Source organism: Mycetomoellerius zeteki, unplaced genomic scaffold (assembly GCF_001594055.1).
Source record: "Mycetomoellerius zeteki isolate Tzet28-1 unplaced genomic scaffold, Tzet1.0 scaffold174, whole genome shotgun sequence".
Classification (NCBI taxonomy): domain Eukaryota; kingdom Metazoa; phylum Arthropoda; class Insecta; order Hymenoptera; family Formicidae; genus Mycetomoellerius; species Mycetomoellerius zeteki.
The window spans coordinates 1,698,418-1,724,765 of NW_017256696.1; the positions used below are offsets into that span (position 1 = coordinate 1,698,418).

The 26,348-nt window shown below is 36.4% G+C and overlaps 4 protein-coding genes across 5 annotated transcripts; 3 read left to right on the forward strand and 1 right to left on the reverse strand.

The window, feature by feature from the left end:
- Positions 1-1,882: 1,882 nt before the first annotated feature.
- Mi-2 (chromodomain-helicase-DNA-binding protein Mi-2 homolog) lies at positions 1,883-14,210 on the forward strand. Its single transcript, XM_018446138.1, is given in 25 exon segments — positions 1,883-1,981; positions 3,576-3,667; positions 4,007-4,129; positions 4,509-4,805; positions 4,906-5,199; positions 5,276-5,419; positions 5,421-5,522; positions 6,101-6,263; positions 6,370-6,555; positions 6,689-6,878; positions 6,980-7,353; positions 7,419-7,588; positions 7,678-7,903; positions 7,993-8,456; positions 8,577-9,030; positions 9,208-9,525; positions 9,669-9,977; positions 10,081-10,349; positions 10,603-10,694; positions 10,855-11,041; positions 12,233-12,499; positions 12,632-12,910; positions 12,988-13,235; positions 13,510-13,795; positions 13,893-14,210. Coding segments are annotated over 25 exon segments (5,943 nt in total). The 5' UTR covers positions 1,883-1,890.
- Positions 14,211-16,799: 2,589 nt separating this feature from the next.
- On the forward strand, positions 16,800-18,564 carry LOC108721546 (serine/threonine-protein kinase RIO3). 2 transcript variants are annotated; one of them, XM_018446143.1, is made up of 5 exons: positions 16,800-16,909; positions 16,987-17,109; positions 17,403-17,587; positions 17,650-17,756; positions 17,909-18,564. In XM_018446143.1, exons 2-5 carry the CDS (start codon positions 17,009-17,011, stop codon positions 18,182-18,184), a joined length of 669 nt encoding a protein of 222 aa, XP_018301645.1. In that variant the 5' UTR covers positions 16,800-16,909; positions 16,987-17,008; the 3' UTR covers positions 18,185-18,564. The 2 variants fall into 2 exon arrangements, with proteins under 2 accessions (XP_018301645.1, XP_018301646.1); XM_018446144.1 differs by having other exon boundaries at positions 16,803-16,895.
- Positions 18,565-19,544: 980 nt separating this feature from the next.
- Positions 19,545-23,120, reverse strand: Faf2 (Fas-associated factor 2). The gene is made up of 8 exons (XM_018446142.1): positions 22,698-23,120; positions 22,529-22,609; positions 21,805-22,030; positions 21,357-21,543; positions 20,828-21,001; positions 20,635-20,730; positions 20,204-20,516; positions 19,545-19,845 (listed from the first exon to the last, which is right to left on the reverse strand). The coding sequence occupies exons 1-8, from the start codon at positions 22,758-22,760 to the stop codon at positions 19,681-19,683; spliced, it is 1,305 nt and encodes a 434-aa protein (XP_018301644.1). The 5' UTR covers positions 22,761-23,120; the 3' UTR covers positions 19,545-19,680.
- Positions 23,121-23,269: 149 nt separating this feature from the next.
- Positions 23,270-25,996, forward strand: LOC108721544 (IC cytokine homolog beag). The gene is made up of 3 exons (XM_018446141.1): positions 23,270-23,456; positions 23,546-24,051; positions 24,816-25,996. The coding sequence occupies exons 2-3, from the start codon at positions 23,563-23,565 to the stop codon at positions 25,905-25,907; spliced, it is 1,581 nt and encodes a 526-aa protein (XP_018301643.1). The 5' UTR covers positions 23,270-23,456; positions 23,546-23,562; the 3' UTR covers positions 25,908-25,996.
- The last annotated feature ends 352 nt before the right edge of the window (positions 25,997-26,348 follow it).

A 26,348-nucleotide genomic window follows, 5' to 3' on the forward strand; every position in this document is an offset into this window, starting at 1 on the left:
TTCGCAAAAATATTCATTGTTTTTTTTTCTCACTTCTGACGTCATTAATCTAATGATTCGTGATGGGTAAAAATTTTGCTTCGAATTACAAATAAATTGATTCGATCTTATAGAACATAGAAAAGAGAGAGAACGCTAAAACGGATGCATCCTGAACATCGCGTTAATTTAATTGATTTAACGCAATTTCGTGCGGCTTCTCAAAGAATATTTTGAGAAAGAAACGGCAAAAACTCGATAAATTATTCGGTGATCATATAAAAGATACAGAGAACGCAAAAACGATCTGACGTGGCAGTATATAATGGGCAGGTAGAAAGATAGAAAAGATTAAGGAAAGGAAGAGAGAGAGAGGGAAAGGAAGGACGGAGAAGAAACTGTGCTTTGTTAAAAGAGAGACGCCAGCTCGCTGCTCGCGTGCGAATCCGACAGACGGTTTCGTGAGTTTCGGCCGCGCTCCGCGGTGATGCCATAATGGCATTGCCATTTTGCCACTTTGCAGACGTTTACGGCACGCTACGTCGAATGGAGGGGGGACAGGTGGGGATGATCGTCGGTAAATCTCGCCGCTTGAGTACGGCGGTTGAATGGCACGCGCAATGCGGGGCGCTTGGCAGGTTCTCCCCCTTTACCCTCTCTGCGTATTATAACGCGCTGTAAGCGTCTGCGAAATGGCATCGCTTCACTTTCTGACTGGCAAACTGGGGGACGGAGGAGAAAAAAGGAGAGAGAAAGGAGTCGAGGCTCGAGGGGAACGACGGCGGGAAGAGGTGGGAATAGAATGGAATAGGAACGAGGGGAAACGACGAATCGCGCCGGCGACTGTAAGACGGTGGCGAAAGAGTAGCGTTCGCCGTTGTTCGTCGTAGGTCGTAGGGTATATACCGAGCGTCCCGAGTGACGGCACGACGGCACGCCGCCAACACGCCGCCGGAGTCAGGCCGCACGGAGCGAAGGAGCGTTACCGTGGAACGGCGTTGATGTTGCATTTCCGCGGCGTTTTTACGCGCCCGTGAGAAAAACACGGTGGTGAACAGCAGTGAACGGACGTGAAGGTAGAGAATACGAGGAGGATAAACGTCGTCGGCGAAGTCCCGAAGCGTCGTCTTCTCGTAGTTCTCATCGTCATCGTGATTGTCGTGTCTCGTCGTCGTTGTCATCGTCGTCCTCGGTGCCGAGAAGCGGACTCGCTGGAGTATGGCGTCGGACGAGGAGATTGACGAAAACTACGCGGGTGAGAGTACCAGAGAGTTGTACGATGCGAGCGAGAGAGAGAGAGAGAGAGAGAGACTACGCGCGCGAGAATGGCACCAGGGTGATCGCACGAGCCGTTTGGTGTACTTATATACGTACGGCGCTCGCGGGACGCGCGCTTTTTGGTCCCATCAATGGCTGCCGTATCAATCACTCCGATGCCATGCCGGTTTCCCCAGGTTTCCCTGGAGTCCTCGTTTTCCATCTCGATCGTCAAGACGATTGTCAAAACGCTCCCAACGCCGGTGGAGATCTTTCCGCCAAGGAGAAAGATGACGGTGGCAAGTGACATCGACAGGAGAGCGTGCACATGGTGTGCGTTCCGTCTCTTTCTCTCTTTCTCTGGACGTGTCCGGCGTTCAGTAACTCGATCAACTCGCTCTCGTGTTTACTGCTTTACTTGTCAGCGCATTCCTTTCATTACAGAGGAATTAGAATTTCGTTGGGGAAGAGGAGAAAGGGGGGGATGCATGTTTCAACAATACAGCGAGAGATATTTTTTTTAGCTCCGAATCGTCGCATTTATTTGTTTTTTTTTTTTTTTCGATTCGCGGAGCTCGATTTCTAATTTGTCGCGTATCTCGTCCGAGAACGCTTGTCGTTGCGCTTGCGTAATGATAATTATAATATTCACAGATGAGTTACATTGGGAGTTACAAAAATCGAACGCAGCCATGGTCGTTGATTTGCAAATCTAACATGGTTGCACGGCGCCCGTGCACTCGTGGTAAGCGATAATGACCGACGAGCAACTAGGAGCTTATCTCTGTTCGATCTTCACGATCTCGCGATAGAAACGCTCGTTAACGTCGGGCGCGCATCGTTCGTGTGAATTGACGTCGCGAATTCGACGTCTCTCGGGCGTCGCGAAACGGTTTCCAATCGACAGGGCATAATTGCATTTGCGCCATGTTACGACGCGTCCGCGCGAAAGAAGGAACAAAAAACCAAGTTATGGATCCGTATTTCACGTACACGCGTCGCGTCGCTGTGTGCGGCGTGCACGCACGCAGGTGGACACACATACACACCACACACACACACACACACACACACATACACGCGCGCGCGACAGCCGGCGTCTAACCTCCACCGTCGCGGTGGCCCAGTAAAGGTTCAGTCGAGTGAACGGATTTTGCGTTCGAATTTCACGTCCTTCGGCAGAATCGCGAAGCCGGCAGAAATTAAGCGCGCCGACGTCGCGTGCGCGCGCGTGTAAATACGCGTGGTGTGAAACGCATATACGTGCGCACACACGCGCAAGAATGCGCGTGTGTGCGCGGCGTACGCGCGCCCGTATGTCAAATGTATGTAGCGTACATATAGCCCTATTAAAGAAAATGGCGGATGTACACTCGCGGATGAGGCACTCGCGGAACGTTGATTAGTTTAAAATTCGTCATCCGCACTCGCGAGGAAGTGGAGTCTCGTGCCGGTGTCGTCGTCGCCGCGGCCGCCGATCGTGGATCGTGAATCTCGCGCACAGTTCGCCGCCCTCGTCTCTCTTTCACCTTCACGTCGATATATCTTTGCCAGATTCTCGCCCGCGTTCGCCGTGTATACATAATTAAGGACACCGCGTCGCGCAGCGCGATTGATTCGGTCGTTGCCGCGTACCTTTGCGAGCTGAGGTTCCCTCGCTGACAATTTACGGCACGAGTGAAATTCAGATTTTATCGAGTTGTTTCACTTCGGTACTATTTGATTCCATTTCTCAAATTATATTATTCGAAACTTAGCTGGAAAATTTACGGCTCGATTAAAGAATTTGGATCGTGATTCATAAGGTATAATAAGTGTGGTAATATGTGTAGAAAAGAATTGTTGCATTCGTGGAAAAGAAATTTTGCCACAGTGGAATTAAAGTAAATACAGATATTTTTAATTAAAGAAGAAATAAAACATCAAATTACATTATCATATTTTTATATTGCTGCTCTTAGAAAAAAAAACCAATTTAATGACTTTTTTATCTTTGCAAAATATTGATTTGCACAGATGCAAATACGATTCAGAACAGTATTATAATTACTAAAGCCTCTATTCTGTAATAAGCCATTACCTAAGCTTTACGTCTTAAGCTATAAGAAAACCAGTCATAGTTGATTGTTCTTCGTACATTTGACTGTGTAGAAAGCCTATAATTCTTAACAACGATGTCAATGTTATATTGTCATTGCATAGGTTTTTGTTGCAAAGCAACAAAAAGTTGCATAGTAACAATACAACATTACTGACATTGTCCTTGAGAGTTATAGAATAGGAGCCTAAGATAGAAGAGATTTTATAGCGATAAATTTAAAAATAAACATGTCTTTTAGGAGAGGATGACATGGACGAGACTGGAGGACAGGTATCAAATGTTGGCCAGCAAGTAGATGGTTCATCTGACGCTGAAGAATCTCAAAGACTAGCAAGTTTTACATTTTATAGCATTATTAATAAGTTTGATGTTTAATAATGCTTATGAGCGATTTGGACCAAACCGTGATTAATTTAACTCGGCTGTTAATTTGACTAGCAGAATCACTTAAGATTAAATCTTTTCAATGCATTTTTTACTGATTAATTTAATAGTTTGATTCATATTAATAAAATGCTGTTTAAGTTAATCAGAGTTTGATCACCCTTATAATTCATAAGTATATATACTTTCATCTTTTATTTTTGTAATGATGTTTTGATGATGATGATCTGAATATTTTAGTATTCAATAGCCAGAAGTTTAAAACATGAAAATTATTCTTTACAGGAAGAAGATGATGATTATGAACCAGAAGAACGAAAAAAGAAGAAGGGAAAAAAACGAAAAGCACGTAGCGAAGATAAAAAAGGAAAGAAAAAGAAGAAAAAGAAAAAATCTGATTCTGGAGATGTAAGGAAACGTTACTATATAATATATATTTGCTTGATATTTTTATACAATTTAATTGGAATGATACATTTCTCTCTCTCTCTCTCTCTCTCTCTCTCTCTCTCATACTTAATAAGGACTGACAGAAGTGATAAGCCAACTTCTCTGCATTTCATTTGCAGTGCAAATATGTACTTTATTATTTTACTATATTTTATCTCCTAAAAATAATATTGCATAATGAGTTCTATAATACGGTCTTCAAGTAATTTTGCTGACTATAAGTATCAATTACGTTCGGATTTTCAGTATTTTAGTCGTAATTTCGTAAAGAATTTCGTATTTGACAAAAATCTCCATAATTTTCTGCTAATTCTTAATATTTTACATAAAATTTTAGGAAAGTGATTTCGGTGGCGCGGGTGAAGCGGGTGGTGATGCGGCTGGTGAAGATAGCGACTATGCAGTCAACAGGAAAAGCAGAAAATCATCGTCAAGAAAATCTTCCAGCCATAATACATCGACCACTCAGAGCCAAGAACCTACAACAGGCATGCCCACGATCGAAGAAGTGTGCAATACATTTGGTTTAACAGATGTACAAATTGAATATTCCGACGCTGATTTCCAAAACTTAACGACATACAAGCTATTTCAACAACATGTCAGACCGCTCTTAGCAAAAGAAAATCCAAAAGTGCGTGCATCTTTATGTATTGATAACTTTGTTATCATTATGTAAAATACGATAGCTCTTATTATATTTACTTAAATGATTTTTGTTCTTGTATAATTAGGTTCCAATGTCAAAACTTATGATGTTGGTGGCAGCCAAGTGGCGTGATTTCTCTGAATTAAATCCACATACGCAACCAGATGCAGATGTGTCATCCACAAATGTGGATGATGATAGTAGAAACGCTAGAACTAATCGGAGTGGTGCTATGCAAGAAGCCGAAGATGAGGAGGAAGATGATGAGGACAGTGACAGAAAAAGAAAATCGCGAGGCTCGAGAGCGAAAAAAGGGAAAAAGGCATCAAAAGTACCAACGCTTAAGATTAAGCTTGGGAAACGTAAACGAGGCAGTTCGGTATGTACTTTGTGTCTTATTTGATTACATTTCTCGGTAGACTCGATTTTCATTTAAAGCTGATCAAATTATTTAGGATGAAGAAGCAGAAGGTAGTGCTGCTGGTTCTGCGGCGGATTCGGACATGGAGTTCGAGCAAATGTTAGCTGATGCGGAAGAAACCCCGGGTGCTGAAGGTAACAAAGGCAATGTTGAAGAGAGTGGAGTAGAACCTCCAGCTGAAGGTTCGTAGAAAGGCGAAAACCAAAATCGGCAACAAGACTAAGAAAAAGAAGAAGACAAAGACAACTTCCAAGTTCCCGGATGGAGAGGAAGGTCTCCAGGTAGAGTTAAGCAGCATCTGCTTATGCGTTCATTGTTGTTTTAAACGTGCTTGCGATCATGGACTGTCACATAATAGTTATTCTCATACTAAAAGCTTGGAAATTTATTTATAATTTGCTAGTCGGCGCATGTCTGATCATTATGCTTGTTAATATTATCACAGCAGCTGACATTTTTTTAATAATTTCTATTTGAATATTTACATATAAATCTTCCCGATATAGAGCTATCTAATTGATAATTGATTGATAGCTAACGGGATAAATTTTTAAATTTAATTAAGAGGGAACATAACGCGTTTTCAATATGTGCAAAACTTAAAGGTAAAAATATATTACGTATGTGCAAGTGGATATTTAGAGAACTTCAAGAACGCATATGCTACGTTGACTTACTCTGCCTTAAAATAATTATAATTTCTTCCTTTTGCAATGTTTAAAGTCGCATAATCATCTTAACATGCTTAATTATACATCATATCTTAATTTTGTTAATACATCTTGCATTATTATATAAATTATTCTATCCTGATCAAAATAAAATAATTATTTTCCAAATTTCTTTTTGCTTTCTATAGACTGACCACCAGGATTATTGTGAAGTATGTCAACAAGGCGGCGAGATTATATTGTGCGACACATGTCCCAGAGCATACCATTTAGTATGCTTAGAGCCCGAAATGGAGGAAACACCAGAAGGAAAATGGAGTTGTGCTCATTGCGAAGGAGAAGGTATTGCAGGTACCCATGTCCTCCCATACCACAGCCTTAAATCTCCTTATTCCTTTCTAAAACTCTCTGTTTATCATTCAGCAAGCGACAACTACAGTTATATTTGTACTATCAGGCGCAGCAGAAGACGATGATGAACATATGGAATTCTGTAGAGTGTGCAAGGATGGCGGAGAACTATTATGTTGTGACAGTTGTACGAGCGCGTATCACACGCATTGTTTGAATCCTCCTCTATCAGAGATTCCTGATGGCGATTGGAAATGTCCTAGATGCTCTTGCCCACCATTAAGAGGAAGAGGTATGTCATTACAAGTATGATACGTCTCTCTAGTAATTTTATATTGATTGTATTGTGTAGTATTATAGGCAGAGACGGTATTTAAGAATACACATAAATATGTAGTCTCTTAGTAATTAAATTTCTATTTTAGTGGCAAAAATATTAAATTTGAGATGTAAAGAGTGCTCAGATACTCCATCGGAGGAACCATCCACGAGCAAGGCTGCACCTAAGCAAAGAAAAATGCGTGAATTCTTTGTTAAATGGGCCGATATGTCTTACTGGCATTGCGATTGGATAACAGAATTACAACTTGACGTTTTTCATCCTCTTATGTACAGGTACAAATCTTTGCAGCAATATTCGCGCATTTTATACACACACACACACACACACACACACATATATATATATTGTATATGATACATTGTTGCGTGATTAGGAATTATTATCGTAAATATGATATGGATGAACCACCAAAGTTGGAGGAACCATTGGATGAAAGTGATTCTCGCGTGAAGCGTTTGAAAGAACAAGATGGTGCTACTAACAGGGACGAGTACAATTTGGAGGAACGTTTCTATCGTTATGGTGTGCGTCCAGAGTGGCTGGTGGTTCACAGGGTGATCAATCATCGATTACAAAGAGATGGCAGGGCTACGTATCTTGTGAAGTGGAGAGAACTCGGTTATGACCAGGCAACGTGGGAAGATGAACATGAGGACATCCCTGGCTTGAAACAAGCCATAGAATATTATCTAGATCTCAGAGCCGCCAACTGTTGCGATGTTAGTTCATCACGTAAAGGAAAAAAAGGTGAGAGAGACTTAATTCATTATTCGCGCAAAGTGCTTTTGTAAAAAAAATAAAATACAATTTAGGTAAAGGCAAAAAATCAAAAACACGCGAGTTGATTGATGACGAGGAAAGAACTCCGAAACGATACACACCACCGCCGGATAAACCTACAACGGATCTCAAAAAGAAGTACGAAAGACAGCCAGAGTATTTGGATCAGACCGGAATGCAATTGCATCATTATCAATTAGAGGTAAGTTTCGAACAGATTTAAATTCTATTTTCTCGCGAGCGGAATCTTTCAAAAATCTCTATTTGCATTTCTACAATCTTAATTTATAGGGTCTAAATTGGTTGAGATACTCATGGGGCCAAGGCATAGACACGATTTTGGCCGATGAGATGGGTTTGGGAAAAACTATTCAAACCATAACATTCTTATATTCTTTGTACAAAGAAGGCCACTGTAAAGGGCCCTTTTTGGTCTCCGTTCCCTTGTCCACTATCATTAATTGGGAACGTGAATTCGAGACTTGGGCACCTGACTTTTATTGTGTTACTTATGTGGGTTGGTATCGTCTTCTATTTTATGAAAATTTTTGACGTGCATTTAGAAGATGTACATTAACAGTAAAATATTTTTTTGTTTTTATTTAGGTGACAAAGACAGCCGTATCGTGATTCGTGAAAATGAATTGTCATTTGAAGAAGGTGCCGTGCGTAGCGGACGCGCCTCTAAAATTCGATCGTCTTCGATTAAATTTAACGTCTTGCTTACAAGTTATGAACTCATCTCCATAGATTCGGCGTGTTTAGGCTCCATTGATTGGGCTGTTTTAGTCGTGGATGAAGCTCACAGATTGAAGTCTAATCAATCGAAATTCTTTAGATTACTAGCTTCTTACAATATTGCATATAAACTTTTGCTGACTGGTACTCCATTACAAAATAATTTGGAGGAATTGTTCCATTTATTGAATTTCTTATGCCGTGACAAATTCAATGATTTAGCAGCGTTCCAAAATGAATTCGCGGATATTTCAAAGGAAGAGCAAGTTAAGAAGCTACATGAAATGCTTGGCCCGCATATGTTGCGGAGATTGAAAGCTGATGTATTGAAGGTTGGTAACCTGCATAGATTATGTTACTATAATATATGAAATTTTACAATCCAAATCGCATAATCATACTCTTTAATTAGTATGTTACATTGGCGTTATAACAATTATATTTCTTTATAGAACATGCCTAGCAAATCTGAATTTATTGTCCGTGTCGAATTATCACCGATGCAGAAAAAATATTACAAATATATATTAACAAGGAATTTTGAAGCTCTCAATCCGAAGGGAGGTGGTCAGCAAGTATCATTGTTAAATATAATGATGGATCTCAAGAAATGCTGCAATCACCCATACTTGTTCCCTGCTGCATCACAAGAAGCACCGACAGGACCAAACGGAAGTTACGAGACATCGGCTCTAATTAAAGCAGCTGGCAAATTGGTTCTCTTGAGTAAAATGCTGAAGAAACTGCGAGATGATGGACATCGAGTTCTTATATTCTCTCAAATGACTAAGATGTTAGATATCCTTGAAGATTATTTGGAGGGTGAGGGATATAAATACGAAAGAATAGACGGTAATATAACGGGTGCACAACGTCAAGAAGCCATCGATAGATTTAACGCCCCTGGCAAGTATTTTCAAGATTAATTTATATATTGATTATTTTTTTTTTATTTTGTTCCTATTTTTTTAATTAAAATTTTAAAATAAGTTAGATTAATTTTTACTTTCGATTCTAATTATAATGAAATATAGAAAATAAAATATTTTTATCTCTACTTTTTAACGAAAAATTCATTTACAGGTGCACAACAGTTTGTCTTCTTGCTTTCTACGCGCGCTGGTGGTTTAGGTATTAACTTAGCAACGGCAGATACTGTGATTATTTACGATTCCGATTGGAATCCACACAACGATATCCAAGCGTTCAGCAGAGCTCATAGGATAGGCCAGGCCAACAAAGTTATGATCTACCGATTCGTTACGCGTAATTCTGTGGAAGAAAGAGTAACACAAGTAGCTAAGCGCAAGATGATGCTCACTCATTTGGTTGTGCGACCTGGCATGGGCGGCAAAGGCGCCAATTTCAGTAAACAAGAGCTTGATGATATTTTACGTTTTGGTAAGCTTCCTTAATCGCTATTAATCAATAAATTAATAATGAAACAGTCCGATTATTGAGTTAATTGCTGTCAAACAATTCTTTTCAAGCAATCATTTATCTTAATATAATTATGATAAATTTAATGATAAATTTATTTCCAGGTACGGAGGAATTATTCAAGGAAGAAGAGGGTAAGGAAGATGAAGCTATACATTACGATGACAAGGCTGTCGCCGAATTATTGGACAGAAGTAAAGAGGGTATCGAGCAGAAGGAGAATTGGGCTAATGAGTACTTAAGTTCCTTCAAGGTTGCCTCATACGTAACAAAGGAAGGTGAAACAGAAGAAGAAGCAGATACAGAGATAATTAAACAAGAAGCGGAGAATACAGATCCAGCGTATTGGATCAAGCTGCTTAGACATCATTACGAGCAGCAACAGGAAGATATCGCTAGAACACTTGGAAAAGGTTTGTTTGCGTTGATATAAATGCAGATATATGTTAAAGTAACTGTTAAACATTTGAAATCCTATTCATACACGTATCTTCATACATATCCAATTAATCGTAGGCAAACGAGTACGAAAACAAGTTAATTACACGGATGGTGGTGTAACCGGCGATCAAGGCGCAAGAGATGACCAACCATGGCAGGAGAATCTGTCGGATTATAATAGTGACTTTAGCGCGCCCAGCGATGACGATAAGGAGGATGATGACTTCGATGAGAAGGGTGATGGAGACTTATTATCTCGCAGAAGCAGACGAAGATTGGAGAGACGCGATGAAAAGGACAGACCTCTGCCGCCACTACTTGCCAGAGTAAATGGAAATATCGAGGTTGGTTTTTGTTTAAGGAAAATATATGATACATACGTACATTTACTGATACTTTCGAAAATTCCAAATAAAATAAAGAAAACCGGCAAGAAAGAAACAAATGAATAGCAAACGAGATAGTCGAAATAATTGTTGACTTTCAAAAACCTTACGATTTAAAAAAATACTATAACAAAATTTTTACTCAAAATAAGAGTTCTATGTTTCTACTATAATATTTTTGCGTACTTAACTTCTATGTATATTTTTACAGGTACTAGGTTTTAATGCTAGGCAACGGAAAGCATTCCTCAATGCAATTATGCGTTATGGAATGCCGCCTCAAGATGCTTTCAACTCTCAATGGCAAGTCAATGGCGTTTTGTAAGATTATTATTGTCTTTTACAATTTTTTTTAATAAGAATGATTTATTGATGCTGTATTAGCATTATGTCTTTGCAACAAAATAAAAATATTTTGTTTTTTTTACTATATATTATTCAAATTCTTTTATTAAAACTTTAGGTTGGTGCGTGATCTGCGTGGCAAATCCGAGAAGAATTTCAAAGCCTATGTTTCTCTTTTCATGAGACACCTCTGCGAACCAGGTGCTGACAATGCAGAAACGTTCGCTGATGGTGTTCCACGAGAAGGTCTCAGTCGGCAGCATGTATTAACGAGAATCGGCGTTATGTCCTTGATTAGAAAGAAGGTACAGTTATTGAGTCATATGTTAAGTTACTATTTTACTCCAGTGTTACAAATCACAACAATATAATAATTTGAAAACGAAATAATTAAAAAAACTACGAGCTAAGCAGAATTATCGTGCTATAAATTTAACATTACAATTAACATTACGTATGTTCTTCACATTTACATCAAAATTACAAACGTTTCGACTGAAATCGAGTCGTCTTCAGTGTACATACTTTGTGTTAGTCAATATGGTTTTATAAATTTCAAATTTTAGTGGCTAGTATGAACGAGTTTTGTATCCATTTTACTGTATTCTCTCCTCGATTGACTCACAATTTTTTAATGTCTATTATAAAAATCAATATTGTAATAATATACAAGTTCTTAAGCAAATAAATTATACAATATTAATAATAATTAAACGCATACCTAAGGAAGAAACAAGTAAATCGCTATCGTTAACAAAGATATAAATTGCAAGTAGATAGTTTGGCAGATACATTTCAAATGAAAATGACTGATACACTAAAATATATACAGGGTGTCCGGAAAATCGAGGTCAATACTTTGGGAAGTAATTCGGGATCCAAAAAGTAGGAAAAAAGCTGTATAAACATAGGTCTGGAAATAAGTCGTTTCCGAATTATAATCACTTTTATGTTAAAAAAATTGTTATTTATTTTTCATAATTACAATCGTAATTTATTTCATAGTGTTTTAACATAAGTAACTACATTTCGGACTATTTTGGCGTTAACCAGGATGCACCACGTGGAGGTATAGTCCGCTTGGCATCTCTCTAGTAAAGTAAGAAAAATTAGGATTGTGATTATGAAAAATAAATAACAATTTTTTTAATATAAAAGTGATTATAACTCGGAAACGACTTATTTCCGGACCTATGTTTATATAGCTTTTTTCCCCTTCTTTTTGGATCCCAAATCACTTTCTAAAGTATTGATCTCGATTTTCCGGACACCCTGTTTGTAGTCATTCGAATTGCGCGCCGAATTGGTTTTTCAGACTTATGAACGCAATTGAATTACTGTAATAAAATTTAAGTATCTCCTTGAGAAAGTCGGTTTTTTATAAAGATCAAAAATGATTCTCTGGTCATCAATCGGAATTGTCACATCTAAAACGTTTATAGAGTTATTGTCTCCAATTTCATAATAATTCGAAAAATGCCATGTATATGGTATAGGTACAGGAATTTGAACACATCAATGGCTATTATTCAATGCCGGAGATGATACGTAAACCAGTAGAACCTGTCAAAGTCGGAGAGGGAGTTGGAGATGCAGCGACAGGTACTAGTAGCACTAGTGCTACTCCAGCCACTTCGAATGCTCCTAGCCCTAGCCCCGCTGCCACACCAACTCCAACTTCTGGTACAAGCAACGAGACTAACAAAGCGAATTCTGATCCATCTGAAGTTAAGGAATGTAAGGATGAATCAAAGGATAAAGAGGTTAGTATTTGGATAGTATATATTGGATAGTTTTTTTTATCGTGAAAGTATCGTTCATTTGCTTAACGAGAAAATGCTTTAAGTTATCACTTCTCATAAATATATTTAATAAATAATTATTGTTTATTTTAGAGTGGTGATGCAAAAGACTCAAAGGAAGATTTGAAGAATTCTAAAGAGGAGGAGGAACCAAGTTCCGAGAAAGACAAGGAAAAGGATGACTCTAAAAAAGAAGAGAAAGATGCTGAAACGGAAAACGCAGACAAAGAGAAAGACAAATCTGATGTAAAGGATGAGAAAGCTGTAACGAAACACGATGATAAAGTCGAGAATAGTGAGAATAAGAAATCTGAACAGGAAGAAGATGTTGTTATCGTTAAGGATGATGAAGAAGAAGCTGAAAAACGAGAAGTATGTACTCATACAGGATTATAAAAGGATCTGTTTGCATATTTTATCAGTTTAATTTATATCGATTTCTTTTCTAGGAGAAGGATAACAAAGAAAAGGATGTCAAAGACTGTGATCAAGAAGTGATAAAGCCTAAACGTAAATTCATGTTTAACATAGCTGACGGTGGTTTTACAGAATTGCACACGCTTTGGCTGAATGAAGAAAAAGCCGCAGCGCCGGGCCGCGAATACGATATTTGGCATCGTCGACACGATTATTGGCTCTTGGCGGGTATTGTCACGCATGGTTATGGACGTTGGCAGGATATTCAAAATGATATTCGGTAATAGAAGCTTTTTTTAACAAATAGTTATTTACGAATCTATCATTGTGTTTAGATGCAAATTTATCAGAGGTGCCAAAAGGGTTATTGTATCAGTATCAGAAGAAAATATCCATGAAAGCCTTAAAAGTGTGCACATTTATCCTTGTAACTCTAAATTACAGAATAAAAATTCTGATTGTAGTTTTAATGTTATGATGTATGACAATATTAATTATTATGATTCAAAATTCCTTTTATTTCTACTTATATTAAATTATTATGCTTATTATAGGTTCGCAATTATCAACGAGCCATTCAAGATGGACATGGGAAAAGGTAACTTTTTGGAGATAAAGAATAAGTTTCTAGCGAGGCGTTTTAAACTCTTGGAACAAGCTTTGGTAATTGAAGAACAGTTGAGGCGAGCTGCCTACTTGAATCTCACACAGGATCCTAATCATCCTGCCATGAGTCTTAATGCACGATTTGCTGAAGTTGAATGTCTTGCTGAATCCCATCAACATCTTAGTAAGGAAAGTCTTGCCGGTAATAAACCGGCGAACGCTGTGTTACATAAGGTTCGTTCAACTAAATCCAAATATTTTATATGCGAATAAATTTCCCAACGCTAAGATGTCAGTGATCTAAACGTGTATGTGTTTTTTTATTTTATAGGTGTTGAACCAATTGGAAGAATTGTTGTCTGATATGAAATCAGACGTGAGTCGTTTACCAGCAACTCTGGCTCGCATTCCACCAGTCGCTCAGAGACTCCAAATGTCGGAAAGGTCAATATTAAGTCGTTTGGCAGCCACGGCACCCGGTGCCACTAGTTCTCAAACTGGACAGGCTGCATTACTGGCTCAGCAGTTCCCGGCCGGTTTCTCCGGAGGACAGTTGCCAGCCACTTTCGCAGGTGCTGTTAATTTCGGGAATTTTAGACCACAATACTCAGTTCCGGGACAACCACCGCAAGGCTTTACAGGTTCGTGATAAAATAATGATAAAGAAAGTATGAAAATTATACTCTCTTCGTAATAATATCGTTAATTACTCTACATATTATAATTTCTTTGATACAATACAATCTTTATAACAAGATAATTGTGTCTTACAGCCTGAATGTTAAGTGTTGGATCACAGTGGCTCAAACATGAACTCAAAATAGCGCAAATTGAACTGTCTCGCGAGAATCATTTGCGCTGTAACATTATTTTTCGTAAATTACAGTTTTTAGCTGAATTTTTCTAGAAAAAGGATACGAAGAGATTTCCAGGTGAAAACGTAATATTTTACAAATCGAGTTGCATTACTTCTGTATTTATTACGTGTACATTCGGCATCTAGATTCAAGATTTCACATTCTCTGTATTTATACATGCGTTCTTCATAGGAAATATCGACTTAGATTATTTTCTTAAGTTTTTTTTTAAGGATTTAATTTACATCCTTTTAGCTCTTAATGTGTATTGCACGTAGAAACATAAAACGAATACATTATTTACTTAAGTCTATTTAAGACCTTTTAGTTTATAATGTCAAACTTCTTCACGTCGTCACTTTTAAGGTGCTCTAATTCAAACACAATTTATTACTTGTAACTTATTCACGAAATTTGCGACAATAGGTTACGCGTGTTGGTATACTTTTAGAACATCCACGATACTTTAGGGCCTGCGGTTTATTTCTAATTGTATGTACGTTCACTATGGTGAACAACGGCAATCACTTCATGCGTCAAGACTGACATTTGGACAATGTAGCTAAGAAACTTTTGCATGATGCACTTATCGTAATGCATGGGTTGTAGAATTTCGATACACGCTATGGATTTTCTTTTTATAATTTTATTTTTTAATTTAATTGTTAAGGAATGTAATATCTCCCTTATTCTTTTGACAAGAAAAGAAAAATGAGGATCGTAGGTAGATTCTCTTTTTGATGGCATTTTTTATCACTTAAGAAAAAATGAACCATTTTTAGTGTCTTAGTGAGAGCAAACTTTCTTTATACATATTAAGATTGCATTATATTAAGATAAGGGACAAAATATGCATTTCGACATTCGAAAACTAATATAAGCTGCTGTCTTTATTCTATATGTAAACGTATGATATCGGTAATGTATCTGTATATATGATGATTTATCTTATTTATAAAAAGAAAACATCCGATAATTATAATCACGTATATTAGATTTGTAAATTGTGAGACATTCGTGCCCCATGCATTACCGTAGAGTGAACTAATGTAATCGCAACAAGATACCGACGATCTTAACTAAACGTATGCGTATTGTTCAGTCTTTTCTACCCAGTTTCGAAAACCAAAATTACTTTAAATTTTCGTTAATGAACTCGCCAAATCACTGCTTTTGGCATAAGTTTCCAAGATCGGTTTAGCTATGGAATTTGAAAGACAATTTGAGGAAAAGCCGATGGGAGTGAATGGAATATTATTAAAAAGAAAAAAAAAGAATCGTTTGTGTATGTACTAGATCTACTGAAATAAATTAATAATAATTAGAATTGGATATGTATATTTATCCTCGAGCTTGTAGTATAATATTATTTGATATATGCAGCAATTTAAAAAACGAAAATACATCTTCTGAATGAATACAAAATTAATACCAACAGATGTGTGCGCCAAACATTTTTAATTTTTTAAATATAATTTCTATTTTGTACACATTTAAATATAATAATTTTTATTATACAAATTTTTAGAACCATTAATTTTTAGAACGTTAAATAGTGCAACCACTTTATTAATTATGCTCTTCAGAACATGTCGATTTTCAAGACTTGAGAAATTTTTTAGAAGTATAGAGAATTCTTGCAATTTTTTAAATAGTACATTCTTACAGATTATGTTCTACTAATGCGCACATTCGCACGAATAATTAAATGTAAATGATAACAATTAAAATGATGTTAATAAATAAAAATATATTCAATTATTAGATTTTAATCGGTTATCGTCTCTTTAATAATCTTTAAAAACACAATTTACAATATGTACATCATTTTAGTAATAATTTGATATCTATTTATACATATTTTTTGTCTATTAACAAAACTTAATAAAATTTTCAATAAATAAATATCATTAGTAAAATTATATATATTGATATATTAAAAACAGTTAACCGCGGTTATAAGTCTAATAACTAATTTTAACGTGATATTTTTATTTCCATTTGGTGATACAAATCAACACAAGGCACAAGCATCGTATATAACGATACCACGTTGTACGTGAATACATATACTTGTAAAGAACTTCCATAATAAATCATAGGTATATTATATATATATATATATATATACACATATACAATATATTAAATATATTAAAACTAACAGATTACATATTTATCGATTAGCGGTAATATCGGTGCTCTTCAATTTTGCGGCAACTATTGTGTTTTTTTTCTTCAAATTTCCATCAAATGGTAATTATAAAAACTTTCAACAATTATCATTTATTGGAAATTTGAAGAAGAGAAACGTAACGCTGTTTTATCAACTCGATATTTCTCCGGACGTGATGTAAGCAGTGTCTACTTCATCTACTTGATCTACTTACATTATGGTCTCGGGGTATCGGGGGGCTGAGGCAGAAACGTTCTAGACAACAGTCTCGTGTAACAAGAAGTGTTTTAAATAAGGGGGGGTATCTTGAAACTCATATTTATCTCCTTCCATCTCATATTTATCTCCTCTTCTGTTTGTGCGACATCGTGGTTGTATTCGTACAATTTCAGCTCATTCCGGTCGATTACAGTAATGGCAACTCCAAAAGTATGGGCGAAAATACAACCTCTGGAGAGTCCTGTTAATTTATTGGATATCACGACGGAACAATTGGCAGCGAGCATGCAGGAGAGGTAAATATTGCTTGCGACGAGTCCATTTATCTTTATCAGAGAGAAACCTCTGCCTTTATCATTTAAGATTTCTTCGTATAAGTAGACTTTACAAAATTCTCAACTTTCCATTAACTGTTTATGCTAAACTTAAATATTATAATATATATCGTGAAAACTTGGTAACTTTCCTATGAAATATGTTCGAGACATGACCTTCATTTTACATCATAAAAATAAAACGTTTAACATTCCAAGTTGGTGCCAAAGTATGGAACTGAAACGTTTGTATAATGTAATTTTTGTATCGCAAGGGAACTGAAGAAATGTTTTGATGAGGATAACGTGAATGTAATGGATAAGACGATGGGAGAAACGTATGATGCAAGTGATACTGGCAACGATGAAGTCATAGCATATTTGTTACAAACTCAATTTAATCGCGAGTACGACACGATGTTGAAGCGCACAGAAGAGAAGTTCAATCGTGACTCAAAAGGTGACAAGAAATATGTCAATTTCCTTGTCTATATTATTTCAAGTTATTTTCTCTTATTTCAGTGAGCATCTCATTCAGTAATTACCGCAGCTCTTTGTACAATATCAAGGATGAAGATAATGCAGATTGTAACGTAGACGACAGTAACAGGGATATTGATCGGTTTGTCGTAAGTGCTATGCAATGTTATAAATATAATTTATAAGATATATACTTACATGCAAATTAGATACTATATAGATTAAGAATTTGTTTGCATTGACAATGTATTAACATATAATAAAAGTACTTATAAAATATGATAATACATTGTTGTTTCAGAGCATAGAAAAAGAATATGCTTCGATACCACGTTGCGGTTACAAAAAGATGGGAAAAGATTCTAGGATTGTTACGAAGCATGACATCTTAATGTCTTCCAGGATTAACGCTTGCCGATTATTACAATTCCCACCGGGAATTCATACGGGAGACACGGGTGGTTTTGATGTCAAACTGAATAACAAAGTATATAACTCTTTGCTCACTCACAGTCGTGCGCAATACTCCAAGGAAAGGGCAAAAGTCTCGCCAAAATCAAAAACTCATTCGAAATAGAATGTCAACACCTGACAGTTTTCTTCCTAAAGCAGTATTCTGTACTTCGTTAATGCGTGAGGTATATTTCCCTTGGTATCTTGTTTCACTAAAATCATGTTAATAAATCAATTTTAAATTATTATTTGAAAATTATTTCGTGTAATCATGTAATTAAATAATATCAATTTCCTACTTTAGTAATAGGCAACATTTATCAATGACTCATAATCGCTAACAATGTACAGAATATCTGTGTTCATAATCTGCAATTGTTATATTTATGCCCACTTACTGTAAATACGTCAGGATACTTGCATAACATGATGAAATGATGAGTTTGTACATAATTCAGTTAAATGTACATTAAAAAATTAAAAAAAAATAAATCTTGCAACTGGGATTATTGGTCAAAACTGAAACGTTATATCCTTTATAATATATATATATATATATATATCTTATAGTAACAAAAGAAAAAGAATTATCAGATGTAAAACAGGAAACAATTGCGTAAAATTGTGAAATAATGTTGCTATATTGTTCTATAAGAAAACATGACTAAACCGGTTGAGTAATCGATAAAAAATTCAATGCTTTTTATATCAGATATATGAAACATACAATTAGGCGAGCTACGCATTTTTTTTCGTTAAATCAAAATATTATATAACACTTATAACTGATTAAAATAGTCAAAAATTTTTCTATCAAAATCTATATGTGGAATTTATTCATGGAATTTATTAATTATTTTCTTGATATCAATTCTTATTCTGGATCACGAAAGTATCAAATGAATACATCTGCTATCAATAATGAACCGATTGCACAATAAACATGTATTAAAAAAGATTCTCTTTGCTCCCCCCCTTTACATATATTTAATTATATTGGACAAATTCGGTGTATGTCACAGAGAAATAAATAGATAAATTTACAGGAGTGTGTTCAGACAGATGTATCCAAGCGTTGAAATTCATCCGTAAAGTGTACGTATCACTTTTTATATATATGACACCGTTTAGTATTAGTGTCAGAAGATATAAAAGAAATTTGTTGTACATTTTTTTACGAGATCGTTACACAAAAAAATTTTTAATATATTCCTATCTATATATCATTACCTTTTTTTAAATATACGAAATGCATTTTTTCATAAATGCGGTGGTCAAAATACCGATTGTTAATTTAAATAAGCTGCATGTATAGACACATCTTTTTCCCCTCTTCTTTTGATTCCTATCTTTTGGTATATTTCGTGTAATTATATTTTTCATCCAATAAAGTATATCTCACATAAAGTACTAGAATGTATCAAATATATATATATGTGTGTGTGTATGTGTGTTCTGTATGTATGTATATGTATATATATGTGTGTGTGTATGTATCTTGTGTGTATATGCTGCATGTGCTTGTATCCCTTGACAAGTGTCTTTCATGACAGTATCATTTTTCCGTGGAATGATACTAGAACTTGAAGAATGTCATATTGAAATATTGATATTAGTCAATTAGTCGTCTAGATCGTTAACGTGAAGAACCTCTCTGTGGGTTAAACCGGCATCCGATAGAGTCGAAATGTCTCTACAAGGATAGAGGACTCTTCTCGGATAGCTCGTTGTTATTTCGAAACTCGCTGGAGAATCTGGTTGGCTGAATATCCAATGATAAACATCCTGAAAAAAAATGATTTTATTTTTATTATATCATTATATCATCATTGTTTTTGCTAAATCAATAATAATAAATTGAACGTGTACAAGTGCGTTGAAAAACTTTTGAAAATTTTATTTTTGTGAATTTTATATATATACAATTTTCACTTCAAGCAAATGCGAGCCGATTATTTGTCGATCTCAAAACAATCCAAACTGAAGTTGGAATACTTAAGTTTACTTGAACTGGAAATTGTAAAATTACACAAAAATATTATTGGGTACCAAGACCATTTTGACCGAATATAATCTTCACTTATTTGGGTTTCTTGGTCGATTTTCACTACTGTTTATATTTATAATTGTTCATACTAATTACCTTGACTGTATCAGTCATAAGAAATCTTCTTTTCATTGTTCTCTCTCCAAGTTTAATTTGAAGATGACATGCATGGGGATTAGATGGTTCCGGCTCGAGGGGTACTTTGTCAATAGTCAGTTCTTTCTCGAGACGTATACGTTGAATTTCCAATTCCTGAGCGTTCAATTCTTCCTTTTCTCGGGCCTCTTGCTCTTCACGTGCTCTTCGTTCTTCCTCTCTTCTGCGATCCTTCTCCTGATCCGCACGTAACGACTCCTCGTAAGCGCGATCCTGTTGCTGTCGAAGCGATTGCGCCGCGCTACGTTCTGCCCTAAAATAAAACACATATCAGCAGTTTAAAAGATAACTTTTAATCAATGTTATCTATGTCTTTTTTTTCTCTTGCAAAGATTAAGATATTTACAAATTTTATGAAAAATTTTAATTACCTTTCTCGACGTGCTTGGATAAGATTGATTTCATTACGTTCTATGATAGTTTGCAATCGTGACATTAAATCAGAAGAAGATGGCGCGCCTTCCAATCTATAAGAGAAAAAAATAAGTATTAATTAAATTTTGAATAATGAAGAGCTATACAAACATTTGTTTCAAAGTATGCAGATAGATTAGTCTTACGTACCGACCAACTATTGTCATTCTATTGTCCTTTAATACAATAAGCGCTAGGAAAGGATATGAACCCGATTTAAGCGCTTCCGCGACTTTATAGCCCTCTCCGGATTTTACGTTGCATGCCCAGAATAAAGTATGTATGTTTATATATCTTATTACTTCAGGATCAGACAATGTATTTCTGGAAAAAAAAACGTATTATATAGGATTTATATCATCGTATGACATCCGACATACAATAACCAACAGGAGAATTTGTTTCTTGGAGAAAAAAATGAAGCTATAAAGCTGGAAACACAATGGCAACAGGCACAGGGAACAGGGGATAACGAGCCGTCCAATCAGAGCTCTGGGATATAATAACAAACTTATACCCCAAAGCTCTGATTAGCTCGTTCTCTGTTGCTTGTGTCCATTGTGTTTCCAGCTTAACTATAATCAAATTCTTTTATTGGATATGATATCATCAGATGTGCAGTATCAATTCATCTTTGTGTATTTTGTATATATACTATCTATTAGAATCCTAAGATTACCTGCACCATTGATCAACTTCCTGCGCTTCATCTTTATGCAGATATACCAAGAGAAATCTTAATTCTTGTTTCGCGTCTGAAAGAGCTTGACTGTAGGAGCCCTGGTAAAATACTGGGTGAATATTACCATAACGCTCCTCATAAGATCTAATAAAGTTGACTACATCTTCCACTGGATCAGAGGACACTTGAAAGATATTATTTATTTTCAATTAGCGCTTCAATTAGCGTATGAATCATAAATCTGTATGTATGCGATTACAAGGATAATTAGTAAAATTAATTTTAATCAATTTGCAGTCAGTAAATTATCTTACAAGAGTTTAATTAAAAATTTATTAATTTTAAGCATAATTATAAAATATTCTATATAAATGTCTGTGTTGATTCTTAAGAAAAAAAATTAACTCATGATAAAATAGATGGTTTGTTATTGTATACTACTTACCAGGTCTAACGTTTCTTTTAAATATTGCAAAAAGTAACTGCAGGATACTGCTCACTAGATTATAACACATGGAAAAAATATAGGATAAGAGACCACCACCTCCACCAGAGCTTCCAGGATAACTAAAATAAATTCTTGAACTACTGTCGTCTACGACTTGGGGTGGGCGAGCACGCGAGTCCTGTGCATACATAGATGGTCTGCCTTCATATAAATTTAATTGCTCCTACAACACAGAGAAACATTTTGAATGATACAAATTGGAGTTTCATGATATTTTGCATCATATATGGGGTTTATACGAGATATTTATTAGCAACATAAATTATTAATAATAAATAAGTACACTGCTTGTCATAAAAAGATGTAATTTTGTCCACAGTTAATCATTTCAGATAATATTCAATATTTTGTAAAAGTTAGGAATCATAAAATGATTGGGCTATGCTCCAAGACTTTACTACGACGAAGAGAGTAACTCAAGGGGTTTTTATAATTGGTCCTCTCTTATTTCAAGACTATCTTAAGTAAAGTCTTCAGGTGTCATAAATAGATCACAAAACTATATTCATTACTAAAGAGAAAAAAAAAAGAATATCCAAGAGTGAATTTTATTACTTATGTATGAATACCCAAGAGTTAATTCTTTTACTCATTGTTAGAGTAAAGTTTTGGAACGCAGTCCTGCAAGACTAAATTAAGATATAAAAGAAAAATAATGTACTTGAACCGCCACTTCCAAATTCCAATTGTGCCTCTGCAAAACGTCTCTGCATACCGAAAGATCTTCGATGCCGGTGAGGTCCTGCAGATCATTACGTGACATCATTCACGATATCGCATAGGAATAATGCGCGTAATTTTAATATGATAAGGAACAAGTAAGATTGTACCTGAAACTGTAGTACTTTTTCGGTTTGATCGCTGCTGAGCTCCCCCAAGGCGAGGTCTGCCATTGCAACGTTTTCTGTCCGATAAATCGAGGGAACGAGATGTTTGAAAATCCGTTGTCGTGAACGCGTAGTTACATCGAACTCATCAGCTGATGTAAGGATCGCATACACGACGTAGGTTATAACACGAGGTCGTAACCATTTGGATACGCGAGTGTCTCCGGCGGGAGTTAACCTCCAGCGTTGTTCAAGTCGAGCGGCGAAGTCCCTCGAGACGTCACGACGCGATTTGCCTCATTTCTCCGCCGCATACATGATGTTTTCCGATATCATGGCTCTCCACGGCAAAAATTTACAACTTCAAGATCGTCTCATGCACAGTCATGCACACTGCGACTCGGAAAAAGGCGACGTCGATAGCAACCAACGGTCGGTATGATATCTCTCGGGATCGTCGAGTTTCGCTATTGGCGGATTGTGTTTTTCGAAATTCCCTAAATATCGTAGGTTGGCAGGAGATTTGATTCTATATCCTAGTTATTAACATCTAGGAACATTTGCTTATTGCAAAAGAACTCTACATTGGCATCCCTGCATTCGGAACTTCGAGTTTCCGTCATAAGATGTCTTCAAATTAATTAACCTATAAATCGTACCGATCCTTGACGTAGTACATGTAAATATACAAACTTGCTTGACGTTTTTATTATCGTGCAGGGATTGTTATTTTGCATTTTACAGTTTTTAACAACACTAAAGGTAAATGTTTCACTTTTTGGAAAAAATTTTGTTATTCATGGTTTTTTTGTCTAAAATGTTAATGATTCTAATTTTGTTTCTAACACCAGGAAAACAGTCAGCCAAGATGCCTGAAACGGAGGAAGAGGCGAGTATGTCCGTTCGCTTGACGAACGATGATTTCCGAAAGCTCCTGATGACTCCAAGGGCGTCAGTACCCTCAGCCACTCCAGCCTCCGTACCAGGTACAGTAAGGGATGCAAGTGCAAAAACTGCCCAGACGCCCCAGGTCAGCGGTGGCAGCCGGGCTGAGTTGCGAAGGAAGAAGAAGAGCTTTTATGCGAAATTAAAGAAGCAGGAGGAGGATAAGATGGCTGAGCTAGCTGAGAAATACAGAGATCGTGCGAGAGAACGCAGGGACGGTACCAATCAAGATTACCAGGCAGAAGATCCCATGAACAATGCTAGTGCTTACCGAGCTGTTGCACCTGACCTAAAATCTGGCATGGATGCTGCAGAACGCAGAAGACAGATGATTCAACAGTCTAAATTCTTGGGTGGTGACATGGAGCACACTCACTTGGTCAAAGGCTTGGATTACGCCCTTCTGCAGAAGGTATAATGCCTTCAGAATTTTATTATCTCTATTTTATGGTTTTATCAGTCTTAAAAGATTAGACCAGAAAAAGACTATGCCCAGTTTTATAGCGGAATTTGGACCCCGAATGAACAACTTTGAGACACGCCTAAAATTTTAAGGTATCAAAAGAGAATCCAAAATTCCATAAGCCTAACTTTATAGGAAAGGTTTCCTGAGTGCTCCTAGAACATATATTGGCCACATTTCAATTAGGCAATTAAAACTTTTGTTTCATACTTTGAGTGTCTCTCTTCTCTCTTCATCGATTATATATATCACTTATAACTATTTATTTGGGGTCTAAAAAAGGTTTTAGTTGTCTTCGTCAAGATTGGATATATTCCAGATATTAGATGATTCGAGAAATCGAATAAAACCAGTCCTACGCAATACAATATGATATGCAATACATGGTCATAATAGCGAACTTTGAACAGCTGTAGCACTCAAGGAACTCATTTTACAAAGTTGTGCATATGAAACTTTTTAATCCTTTTTTGATGCTCTACAATCCTAACTAGAGCTCAATACTGTTCAGCCGAGGCCCAAACTGGGCATAGTCCTTTATTGCAATATAGATATATTGAATCAATTTATTTATCAATTATTTAAAATAAAGTCATTAAAAATTTGAGTATATAAAATACAGATAATAGTATACATTTCAATCTTAAATTTTATTTACTTAAACTTACATTCAATATATATTTTTAAATAATATAATGCTACATATTTTATAGGTACGCAGTGAAATTGAAGCAAAAGAACACGAGCAAGAGCAGGAGTTGGAGAAACTGGTGAAGCCAAAGGAGAAATCAAAGAAAGAACCACTTCCAGAGAAGAAAGATGACGAGATGCAATTCAAGACCAAGATCGGTCGAAACGTATACAAGACGATCATGACCATGAAATCCAAGCAAATTGAAAGAAATGAACTGTTTACGCCAGGTCGCATGGCATATGTGATCGAGCTAGATGACGAAAATGCTGACGTCGACATACCGACGACGCTCATCAGAAGCAAGGCGGACGTACCTACGATCGACAACACACCAACTCTCACGACCAATGATATCGTAATAAACAAATTGGCTCAGATACTATCGTACTTGCGCCAGGGAAGCCGTCACAGCAAGAAGGGCAAGAAACTTAAGGACGGACGCGGTCGTGGCGACGAGCTGAACGAACTAGACATCCAGTCACGTCAGCCCGTTGCTGATGAGAGTATTTATGGCGACATTGGCGATTATGTACCGACGATGATGAGCAAAAAGGATGCGCAATTGCGCGAGAAGAAGAAGGGCTCATACTTTGATAAGCCCGAATCTAATCTGGATACTGATGACAAGGCAAACGCGCCTCAGTTGCCGAACGCTTTACAGCCTAACGCGATGGCCGCTGCAGTCGTTGCAGCAGACAGCAATGCGCCGAAAAAGGGTGCATTGCTGAACAAACTCGCGGCTGAACCGGAAGGATACGCCGAGTGTTATCCAGGTTTAGACGAGATGCAAGATGCTATCGATGATTCGGACGATGAGGTGGATTATACGAAGATGGACCTAGGTAACAAAAAGGGCCCGATAGGTCGCTGGGACTTTGACACGCCCGAGGAATACAGCGAATATATGAACAACAAGGAGGCGCTGCCCAAAGCAGCCTTTCAGTATGGCGTAAAGATGGCTGATGGTAGACGCACAAGAAAGTACAACAAAGAGAAAAATGAGAAAGCAGAACTCGATCGCGAATGGCAAAAGATCCAGAACATTATGAACAAGAGGAAACCGACAACGGCGATCGAGGGCACATCTGAATTCAAAGTACCACGATATTGAGCGTTTTGTTCGACTAGCGAATCTGTATTTTCGGTTTATCGCATAAATGGAAAGTCCCAAGAATCTAAAACTGTTACCTTAAATTATTACGTATTAGATGTGAAGAAAAAATCACTTTATTATCAGAAGCGATTTTTTTTTGTTTGTATAAATACAATAAAATTCTTCGCGAATTTTTGAGTTGTCTCTTATTGCGACAAATTTTTCAATATATATATATATAATATGAATAAATTATTATTCAAATAAATATATATACACTATGTAATAAATTTATTCTTATATAAAGCTATATGCTGATAAATTCATAGTATATAGCTTATCAAATAAGCTATATTAGCATAGTTAATATTAATGAAGCAATGTCAACAAGAACCAACTTGAATAACAAAATTGTATATGTTGTATCATATGTTGTAGATATTTAATCTAATTTTACAT

Coding starts and splice junctions, on each gene's coding strand:
- LOC108721544 (XM_018446141.1), top strand. CDS start 23,563: ATGCCTGAAACGGAGGAAGAGGCGAGTATGTCCGTTCGCTTGACGAAC. Junction 24,052..24,815: donor ATTACGCCCTTCTGCAGAAG/GTATAATGCCTT, acceptor CATATTTTATAG/GTACGCAGTGAAATTGAAGC.
- Faf2 (XM_018446142.1), bottom strand. CDS start 22,760: ATGGCAGACCTCGCCTTGGGGGAGCTCAGCAGCGATCAAACCGAAAAA. Junction 21,002..21,356: donor GAAGTTGATCAATGGTGCAG/GTAATCTTAGGA, acceptor TTTTTTTTCCAG/AAATACATTGTCTGATCCTG. Junction 20,517..20,634: donor ATCCAAGCACGTCGAGAAAG/GTAATTAAAATT, acceptor GTTTTATTTTAG/GGCAGAACGTAGCGCGGCGC.
- LOC108721546 (XM_018446143.1), top strand. CDS start 17,009: ATGGCAACTCCAAAAGTATGGGCGAAAATACAACCTCTGGAGAGTCCT. Junction 17,110..17,402: donor GCAGCGAGCATGCAGGAGAG/GTAAATATTGCT, acceptor TTGTATCGCAAG/GGAACTGAAGAAATGTTTTG. Junction 17,588..17,649: donor GTTCAATCGTGACTCAAAAG/GTGACAAGAAAT, acceptor CTCTTATTTCAG/TGAGCATCTCATTCAGTAAT.